General features: G+C 35.0%; 2 protein-coding genes across 2 annotated transcripts; both read left to right on the forward strand.

The window, feature by feature from the left end:
• Window positions 1–895: 895 nt before the first annotated feature.
• On the forward strand, window positions 896–4559 carry LOC140812823 (probable voltage-gated potassium channel subunit beta). Its single transcript, XM_073171189.1, has 4 exons — window positions 896–1602; window positions 2688–2831; window positions 3698–3862; window positions 4299–4559. Exons 1-4 carry the CDS (start codon window positions 1018–1020, stop codon window positions 4410–4412), a joined length of 1008 nt encoding a protein of 335 aa, XP_073027290.1. The 5' UTR covers window positions 896–1017; the 3' UTR covers window positions 4413–4559.
• Window positions 4560–5332: 773 nt separating this feature from the next.
• On the forward strand, window positions 5333–9396 carry LOC140812454 (3-ketoacyl-CoA thiolase 2, peroxisomal-like). Its single transcript, XM_073170722.1, is given in 15 exon segments — window positions 5333–5532; window positions 6710–6748; window positions 6750–6787; window positions 6903–6987; window positions 7086–7212; window positions 7308–7406; window positions 7507–7574; window positions 7664–7771; window positions 7855–7932; window positions 8042–8174; window positions 8251–8347; window positions 8461–8584; window positions 8674–8782; window positions 8911–8994; window positions 9099–9396. Coding segments are annotated over 15 exon segments (1395 nt in total). The 5' UTR covers window positions 5333–5436; the 3' UTR covers window positions 9209–9396.
• The last annotated feature ends 1314 nt before the right edge of the window (window positions 9397–10710 follow it).

A 10710-nucleotide genomic window follows, 5' to 3' on the forward strand; every position in this document is an offset into this window, starting at 1 on the left:
ACTTGTAACTTATACTTTAATTCTTATACTTAATAAAAGTCTATTGATATTTTTGGAGACTTTAGAAATTTATTTTGGTAACGCATATTTTCTATTCAAAATATCCATAATCTAGAAAGGAGATTAGGCAAGCATTTATTAATGTTTGGATTTTTGCAAGTAAAATATTTTGTTTTTTTTTTTTGAAAAAAGTAATAAATTATTTTTTGAAATGAGATTTTGCATATGTAAATAGAATTAAAAGTGAAGCTTTATAACATCCACTTTTGAAGTTCAAATTGAATTGATGAGAAAATATTCACTTAAAAATAAATTAAAAAAGGAGATTCAAGATAAAAGGGCCTTTAATTGCGAGTGTATAACAAATTTCATGTTTAGTAAATATTTATATTAAAAAAATATATTTAAATAATTTTTTAATGTTCTATTAAATTAGTTCGATTATTTTTGTGCCATTTGTTTTAATAATTTTTTTCGAGGTTTTTTTTTTAATTCCATGGGGGCATTCTTGGACATGTGGCTCTCATATTTTTTTTTTTTTGCTTTTTCAGGAGAATATTTGATTTTTTTAATTTTTTTTCTAAAAAATAACTTCCAACTATATGTTTTTATTAAAATATTAATTATATAAATCCTAATTTTTTTGATACAATATTTAGTTTCATAATACTAATAATACTAAAATTTGTGTGAGACTGACTCACATGGTCGTATTTTGTGATACAGATATTTTATTTGAATCATCCATGAAAAAGTATTAATTTTATGCTAAGAATATTATTTTTTATTGTGAATATCGATATGGTTGACCAGTCTTATAGTTGAGACTGTATCACAAGAGACATACTTAAATAATAATAATAAATATATAAATATAAAACCTTTCCTAGTGAAAGTACCGCCCCATCGCATCAGCATCGCTTTGTTTCTGCCAAAGTTTCTTCACCGTCACGTTTACAAATCTCTTCCTCTCGAACACCGTAAAGATTCGACAACGAAGAACCGACAAACTGTTCGATGAAAATCCCGGACCAAAGTATGCAGTACAGGAATCTCGGGAGATCGGGCCTGAAGGTGTCCCAGCTCTCCTATGGTGCTTGGGTCACATTTGGGAATCAGCTTGACGTGAAGGAAGCCAAATCGATCCTCCAATGCTGTCGCGATCATGGAGTAAACTTCTTCGACAATGCCGAGGTCTATGCCAATGGACGGGCGGAGGAGATCATGGGCCAAGCTATAAAGGAGCTTGGATGGAAGCGATCGGATCTCGTTATATCCACCAAGATCTTCTGGGGTGGGCCAGGGCCTAATGACAAGGGTTTGTCGAGAAAGCATATAGTAGAGGGAACGAAGAACTGTCTGAAGAGGCTGGATATGGAGTACGTTGATGTGCTTTATTGCCATCGGCCTGATAGCTTCACGCCTATTGAAGAGACTGTCAGGGCTATGAACTTCGTGATTGACAAGGGATGGGCTTATTATTGGGGTACTAGTGAGTGGTCTGCTCAGCAGATCACTGAGGCTTGGAGTGTGGCTGGGAGGCTGGATCTTGTGGGGCCCCTGGTCGAACAGCCTGAATACAATCTTTTTTCCCGACATAAGGTAACACTAGAGAAAGTAATGAATCTGGGCTGGTGTTTGTGTAGTTTTTGTTGTTGTTTATTGAGTTGGGCGAATTTATTGCATAAAAAGTACTCCGAGTTCTTAATCACGTGTTCAAAGTCCTTTTTTCTTTTCAATTTTTTTTTAACATTATGGTCTGGACCATGTTATTTGTAGCTGTGGGGGAGTTTTTGTAGGTGCTATTGGGGGATCTGAAAGCAAATTTCGTCGCTTACCCTGCTGGTTGAGATATGGAGTCATAAGAATATAGTAGTAGTCATCCCATTAAACTTTAAGCAACTCAATGTCTTCATCTTCAAGTAATGACACTTTTTCTGTATTCTTTCCCCAACAAGTTCATAACATACCGCATAGTAGTACAATGCTGGCACGTAAAAGCTCGGAACTTGATGCTTATCAAAATAAGCTCGGAACTTTTGAGTGAATATATCACGAATTAGAGGATGTGCTCGCTCCATTTCTATTGGTGAGCACAACTGGCTGTCTTTTAGAGATTGCTAATGGGATTCTTCTATGCTGTTTCATTGTCTGCTGCCACATGAAACAAATAGCTAAGCAGCATTGTATTACGATATAGTTAGGCATGACAGTGGTGTTATACTGGTATTTGCATATTGATTATCAAATGACAGCTCTCTTTCTGTGGTAACATAATTAACTTCTCGTGCTAGCATTTAAAAACCCATTTTGAGGATACTTATGCTAATGATTTATTACAACCAACAAGACCTCACATTTTTCATACATAAGACATCTTAGTGGGACATGAAATCTCAACTAATGGGCTTCTTTTCCAAGCGGCTAGAATGGTAGACCCAGAAAATTGAAGGGGGGGGGGGGGGGGGGGGGGAATTTTGATGTTCAGAAAGATGAACAAAAGCTTATATAATTTTTTTTAAAAAAAATCTTGTGAGAAGGTTCACCTCCTGCCAACAGGGTCCTCATCATGAGAGTATAAGATTTATGGAAGAAGTTACTGCTAAGGTTCTATATTCCAGTTGCTCTATACATTTCCTCATTGAATTCTGTAATATGTGATTTCCAATTTCGTTTGATTGCTGCAGGTTGAATCTGAGTTTTTACCTTTGTACACCAACTACGGTCTTGGTCTTGCCACATGGAGCCCACTTGCATCTGGAGTTTTGACTGGAAAGTATACCTCTGGAAATATTCCACCTGATAGTAGGTTTGCGTTGGACAATTACAAGGTAGTAATAAGAACATCACTTAAAGTTCTGATTAATTTATTACCTACTAGACTATTGTGTGTGGGCTGCAAATTCGGTCTTCAATCTTCTGTAAATTATGTATCTTGATCAAGCTATTTTGTTCCTGTCAAAAATCAAGAACGAGTCATTAGTAATTAATATATAGAAACGACGAGTTTGAATTGACCAAGCTCTGCTATATCGTCAAACTTAGCTTCAAGAATAGATCGACTCAATTTGACAGAATTGTTTGCTACAAGTAATGTCTCACTTGAATTAAGAAGCTTTGATTTCTTTAAGTTCAGTTCTGAATTTAGTATTGTATAGGGCGCTCATTATTCTGTTTGTCCCTCAAAATGAATATCACCTCTGGACATTATCACTATGGTACTCTCTCTACTGGTAATTTTGAGAAATGGTCTGCTCTGTAAGTTCATTGCCACTGTGCATGTGTTATATCATATATGCATGCTGAGTTTTGTTGTTATTAGGCCGGTTTGGATGCAGAAATAGTTGGTCTAAAACAATGCCTTATTAAGCTGGCCAGCTGGTTTTTTTAATGTTTTTTTTCTTTTTCTTAAAAAGAAAGGCAGTTCTATGTTTGAATAGACTCAATAGAATGGTGAAAAAGATATTTTTTAAAGAAAAGTTGAAGCAGGAACCTAAATATATTTTGAGGTTTGTGCCTTTTTTCATAAAAAAACCTCAACTCTTTTTGGAAAAGCATTTTTTTGTGATGTTTTGACAGAAGCTTCGGCATCCAAACATGCACATAATTGAACTTATGGTTAGCTGTATTATCTTCACCTTTCATTTTCTCCTCTTGTTATTTGTGTCGAACTTATTTGTGGGTTTATTTCGTTCAGAATCTCGCTAACAGATCATTGGTAGATGATGTTATGAAGAAAGTGAAAGGGTTGAAGCCAATTGCAGATGAGTTGGATGTAACTTTATCTCAACTTGCTATTGCTTGGTGTGCTTCGAATCCTAATGTCTCATCTGTCATCACTGGTGCCACCAAAGAAGCTCAGGTCAGCTCAATGATCTTTGTCTCAAAGAAATTAGTTGTCATTGCTGCATTTCCACTATCTCCATTCATAAATGATTATTGCATTGTATCAAAACTTGGGAAATGCATTTTTTTTATGCGTGTGCATATTGGTGCCAAGAAGCAACCTTTTCCCCTGCTATATCACAGTGATCGAAATATGACATTTGTGTTGTTATTGGTCGTGAATCCCAAGCCGGAGTAATATTTGGGAGGCAACGATTGTGCATGTTTTGGCAGAATAATGCAAATATAGTACTTAGGCTACTGGATGACTCAAAATATCTTTGTGGAAGTTTTACAACTAGCTATAACTTTAGTAGGATCGAAGGATCAAAGGATCGAATCTCTTCATTGCTCTTTTGTACATGCTATTGAACTTTTTCACCAACAGTGATCCATTATTTTTTGTAATACAGATTGAAGAGAACATGAAAGCTATAAATGTAATTCCTATGCTTACACCTGCAGTGATGGAAAAGATCGAAGCAGTAGTTCAGAGCAAACCTAAGCGCCCGGATTCATATCGTTAAAACTCATATAGAACTCATCTTTCTGTGTGATTGTGATTCATTTGGATCCCTGGTGAATTTTATTTTGGCTTGGATTGTTTTCACTTGTAGTGTTGTGTCACTTATAATTTCTGGCACATTTTTATAATTCGTTTGAATATTATTGAATTCCTTATTTATTAGTATTTCAATCCAAGATCTCTTGATGTAAATTTTACAAGTTTTTTATAAATTCGTTTGGGTAGTGATTAAATTTGTTCTTCATTTTTTAAATCCAATATCTCTTGATGTGAATTTCATAATTACAATAACAAAATTATTTTATTTTTATTTTAAATATAAAACATTACCTCAAAAACTAAAATCTCATTTGCGAAAGTATATCATTTCTAGGTATTTTAATAATAATAATGAATATAATATAAAAAATTTATGAGGCGATTTTATGAAGAGTATATTTTGTTTGAATTATTCATAAACAAATAATATTATTATTTATTATATTAAAAATGTTATTTTTTATTGCATATCCAAATACAAAGGTATAGCGACTATTTATAGGAAACGGGTCTGAAATTAATGAATGTGTGAGGTCAAAGACCATTTTAGTAGTTCGACCTTATTCCAAGTATTATCAAGTAAGGTTGCTTTTGCCTGAATTAAAACTATATATTACTCATTTTTTTTCTTATTATTTAATTAATTTTTGGAAACAAAATTTCATATAATATGAATTTAAGATGTTTTTTTTTATTTGACAATTATAAAAATTAAAAAGAAGAGATTGTATCCCATTTTCGGGGTGAATCTCATGTGAGACCGTCTCACATCAACCCTATCGATATTCACAGTAAAAAATAATATTCTTAGAATAAAAAATAATACTTTTTTATTTCCATCTCACAAATTTATTCTGCAATCGTCTAACTCCAATTTTTGTCCAAATTTCTTTCGATTATCCTCTCACGCTTCCCACACTCGCACAGTGAGTTTATCAGATATAGTTGCGTATACGAACTGTTCTGTGGAATTTTGTTGTTCGGAAATGGAGAAAGCGGTGGAGAGGCAAAGAGTTTTGCTGCAGCACCTTCGTCCGTCATTCACCTCTTCTTCGCTCGAAGATATTCAATCTTCAATTTCGGTCAGATTCTTTTTCTTGCTGCTGAATTCTATTTTAAGTTAGATGGATTCACAAGTTTTGATCTCAGTTGCCTTTTCTGTTTAATTACGTTGGGGATCCGGAAAGTGTAGTTTTTTTGGTTGTCTAAGTTTTGATACGATCAAAATTAAACAGTTTTCTGATTCCGTGATCGCTCGTGTATATAAACACTTGAGTGCAATACTTCCCAGATTTAAGTCCAGCTACCGATTTAGATTTATGCTTAATTTGAGTTCTAACCGAAGAGGTACCATGAGCAATCAGGTATGGCCATACTTGGGTTATTATTTTTGAGAGGGGAGTCTGAGAAGCAAATAGTGGAGTCTCAGAAATGGTGATCGTATCATTTTCTTTCGAGGAAAATTAATTATAATTTGGTGCATATAATTAATTTGAGAACATAGTGAAATCGTCATTATGTAAGAAAATGGAAAGTGTTTTCATTAGACCTTACCTATATTTCGACCTGGGATTTTATTTTATTTAGAAAGCATAAGGGAAAACCAAATCAGTTAAATTTTGTTCTTGAAAAAGCATTATCAATCTATTCTTTTCGGGTGTGATTGAATACAATGAAATAAGAAGAGTAACAAAATTTTATCAGCAATAGAATCATGTACGTATTTGTACAAGTACTTCCTACGTGTTTTCCTTTAAAACCAAATAAAGGTAAATGTTTTTCTTATTGCTTTCCATCTTTCTTCAATCCTGAGACAGTCCAGGTGTTTCCTTTGAGAGAATCTTGATGATACATTTATTTTTCTGGTGTTAAAAAACTTGTTAACCCTTATTGTTTGATATTAAATCAAATCAGTATAATCAATCTGTATACCAGTGTTCATTCCTCTCAATGTCAAATTTACAGATAAGGATTCATTTTGTGAGCATTTTTTGATAAAAGAAGTTTAACAGCATCATAGAACTGAAATATTGGAAATGTATTGAGATGAAACTATGCATATTGCCATATTAGTTGCATAAGTTTTGGCTGAAAGGTATAATATGTTGGAATGTAGGCATTACATGTACGTTGTTGGCTTGTTGCTTTAATTCACATATACTAATCTTTTTTGTTCAGGCGTCTGTATGTTCCAGCTGGAGATAGCTTTGTTACATGTACGTTGTTGCTTTAGTTCTCATATACCCACTTTTTGTTCAGGCATCTGTATGTTCAGCTGGAGATAGCGCTGCCTATCAACGATCTTCATGTATTTGATGATGATGTCGTTATTGTTGCGTAAGAGATCAAATTTTGAACATTTGTGCTACCATAACATTTTTGTGAATAATCACACTAGTTCTATTTGAGGTGCCATAGCTAAAGAATTTTCATTTTCTTACTTGGTGTATAGTGCCTATCGTACTGCATTATGCAAGTCGAAGAGGGGTGGCTTCAAAGATACCTATCCTGATGATTTACTCGCTCCAGTTCTGAAGGTAGGTTTGGTTCTATGCCAATATGCTTGTTAATTATTGTTCTCCTTGAGGTTGGATTTGAGGACTCTGATATGTTTGTTTCTTTCTTGCTGTATCAGGCACTGATAGATAAAACAAATGTCAAACCCTATGAAGTTGGGGATATTGTTGTTGGCACCGTGTTGGCGCCAGGCTCTCAAAGAGCAAGTGAATGCAGAATGGCTGCATTTTATGCTGGCTTTCCAGGTTCGTATTCGTACAGTTTTCCTGTAACCCATTTGTTTTCTAGGATATTTTGTTTTCCACGATATCACTGATAATACGGGGTTGTTTCCATGCAGAAACTGTACCTGTCAGGACCGTGAACAGGCAGTGTTCATCTGGCCTTCAAGCTGTTGCTGATGTTGCTGCAGCCATCAAAGCTGGGTTCTATGATATTGGTACATTTTTTTGCTTAAAAGTGCCTTGTAAGCCAACATTATTGTGAAATTTTCTCTTTTCATGGGTTAGCTAATTCTTTTCCATCACATTTTAAATAAGGGATTGGTGCTGGGTTAGAATCAATGACTAGCAATCCTATGGCCTGGGATGGATCAGTTAATCCAAGAGTAATCCTCCTTCTGTCATTCCCTGTATTAGATTGAGTTTTTTTGTACATGATTGAACTGTTGAACTTGAAATATCGATTACATTCCAGGTAAAAACTATGGCTCAAGTGCAAGATTGTCTTCTTCCAATGGGTATCACTTCGGAAAATGTTGCCCATCGTTTTGGTGTCACGAGGCAGGAGCAAGATGAGGCTGCTGTAAGTTCAATATATCCGTCAGTTGATGGTTGCATCAAAGCTGACCATGTCTTTAATGGATTCTAAGTCTAACTGTAATTCAGGTTGAGTCACATAGAAAAGCTGCAGCTGCAACTGCTTCAGGAAAATTCAAAGATGAGATAATACCTGTGAAAACTAAGGTATTACTTTTGTCAAAACTTTTCGTTTTATTTTGATAGTTGTTTCAATTTTTAAGTTCAATTACCGTCATTTGTTTTGTTGGTAATAGCATCTATTTGTTTCAAACAGCTTGTGGACCCAAAATCGGGGAATGAGAAAGAAGTCACGATATCTGTTGATGATGGCATTAGACCTAATGCTTCACCATCAGATCTTGCAAAATTGAAGCCTGTTTTCAAGAAAGATGGTTCAACAACAGCTGGTAAATAAGATCTTTGTTCAACTGTTCCTCACTTAGCATGGATTATGTTATGCTACTCTTGTGGTCTGTGTCTCAGGGAATTCTAGCCAAGTGAGTGATGGTGCCGGAGCTGTGCTCCTGATGAAGAGAAGTGTTGCAGTGCAGAAAGGGCTTCCCATCCTTGGTGTATTCAGGTTTGTAAATTTATTGGTTACCAAAACCTTGATGTAAATGCTTTCTGCTGCAAATAAAAAAGCTGGATTATGTTCTTCCATGTGATAAGTCTCATACTTTGCTACTTTTGCAGGAGCTTTTCTGCTGTTGGTGTGGATCCTGCGATCATGGGCATTGGCCCAGCTGTTGCTATTCCTGCAGCAGTCAAATCTGCTGGTCTTGAGCTTGATGACATAGATCTTTTTGAGATAAACGAGGTAAAATTTAATTTCCAAACTTAATGTACTATTCATATGCACAATGGTGCAGATGTTTTCATTCCTAACATGAATGATGATTTGAGCAGGCATTTGCTTCCCAATTTGTTTACTGCCGTAAGAAGCTGGAGCTCGATCCTCAGAAGATTAACGTTAATGGAGGTGCAATGGCTATTGGACATCCTTTGGGTGCTACGGGTATTCTTCGTCTTGGCTAAATTGTTGATCTAGCAGTAATTTTGGTTGCGTTAGTTCCTTCCGTAAGTATCAATTTTCAATTTTGTCTGTTAATGCTAAATCGAACTCATGTATGTGGATTCTTTCAGGAGCTCGATGCGTAGCCACCTTGTTGCATGAGATGAAGCGTCGGGGCAAAGATTGTCGCTTTGGCGTGATTTCCATGTGCATAGGTTCGTCTTTTTTCCTGTCTCTGTCAGCGCTCATGTGTATATATATAGTGTGCACATAGTTTTCAGGACGCCAAATTTAGAGTCGTATTTAAATTTGAATACAGGCACTGGTATGGGAGCAGCTGCTGTGTTTGAAAGAGGCGACACATGTGACGTGCTATCCAACGTACGAACAACTGAAACACACAATTTCCTCTCCAAGGATGCTCTTTAAACTCCATTCAACTATACAAGTTCCAGTAATATTCGTGTTCGAACTCAGAAAATGAATAATGCCGTGTAATAACTTTAAACTCGTCGGTGTGGCGATTCAATAATATCTTTGTTTGGCATAACGGACAGTTGTCTTGTATGAAGGATAGTGATCTTTTAAGGGAGAAATGGAATATTTTTTGTTTTGTTTCTTTTGAGCAAATGCCTTGCCTTTTCCGAAATGCTATTTGCTAGTTTCGGATTTAGCACCTGTGAAGAAAAACTTAATCGGAAGCAAAACAAATCGTAAATAAAACCTCAGTAAAGGTTTTTCTAGTTGATTTTTTCTGAATGGGTTATGTTGATAACTAACAAAGGTTTTCGTAATATTTTTGGAGCAGATTTTCAAAAAGAATTGTCCTGCGAGCAGTAGACGCTGCGTTATTTTATTGAGCATGATCCATAGGGATTCTTTGTTCACCAGCTATTCCGAGTTTGAATCAGTAAAAAATTTGTTTGTTAAGTTTATCGAATCGAGTCGTCAGAAAGAAGCGAAGCTGTCTACGAATAAAGCTTCTCCCCTTTTATTCGTAATACTCGGCTCGTCGCTACTTTGATTCAAAAGGTAAAAGATAATCAACGGTTGCTCGTAAGCTCCCGATCTCAGTTATTTTGTTGGGTTAGTTTGTTTGGTCATGAGTTTTTGTCTCACATTGTTATTTTATTGAAATGTAAGCTATTGAAATCCTATAAAATGATAATCATACCCTTTAAATTATCATATATTATTTGGTTTTTGCGCTAAAAATACTCATTTAAAAAATGTGCCTACTTAACGAACCGAGCTCGAGTCAGACTCGTTAAATATGATAAACGAACTTATTAACTAACCGAGGTCGAGCTATTCACGAACTTAAAAATTTTCAAATGAGCTGAGCAGAGGTCGAACCTAATATTGTTCGGCTCGACTGGTATACATCTCAATAACATGAGACATTGGTAAAAAAAGCCATAGATTTTCTCTCTTATAACGCCACGTTATAAATCTGTGGTTATTTATTAATTATGGTCAGTTTAGTGTTTTGAATTATTCTAGGTGCAAGTGGAACATAAAAGCGTTGGGATGGAACACAGGAAGACGTAGATTTAACTTACACCTTCGTAAATGTCAACAATACAGCCCAACATGTTCACCCGTGCACATTTATGATTAATGGTGGCAAAGGGGTTCAGTTCCTAAATGCAAGTGAAATGAGGGACTTGGACTCATAATTACAAGTAAATACGTGTACATATAAATACAATGTTCAAATAGTTATTTTGCTAATTTTTATTCAAATTAATCTAATAATATTAATTTTCTTTACCATATATAATGCAATCCAAATTTTCAAATTAATAATTTCTATGAAAATAAAAAAAAGTAACTAAATGTCTTTTTTTTTTAATTTAGAAATTTTGCACAGTAATGGTTATAAAATAAAAAGCCATCTGTCATTTCGTTTCTAATAATTGAGATTGTGA

This window comes from Primulina eburnea, chromosome 14 (assembly GCF_022965805.1).
Source record: "Primulina eburnea isolate SZY01 chromosome 14, ASM2296580v1, whole genome shotgun sequence".
In the NCBI taxonomy this organism is placed as follows: domain Eukaryota; kingdom Viridiplantae; phylum Streptophyta; class Magnoliopsida; order Lamiales; family Gesneriaceae; genus Primulina; species Primulina eburnea.

What these genes read in the sequence shown, in the direction of transcription:
- LOC140812823 (XM_073171189.1), top strand. Translation starts at nt 1,018, where the DNA reads ATGAAAATCCCGGACCAAAGTATGCAGTACAGGAATCTCGGGAGATCG. An exon ending in ATCTTTTTTCCCGACATAAG is followed by an intron (nt 1,603 to 2,687) that starts GTAACACTAGAG and finishes TGATTGCTGCAG; the next exon opens with GTTGAATCTGAGTTTTTACC. An exon ending in TTGCGTTGGACAATTACAAG is followed by an intron (nt 2,832 to 3,697) that starts GTAGTAATAAGA and finishes TATTTCGTTCAG; the next exon opens with AATCTCGCTAACAGATCATT.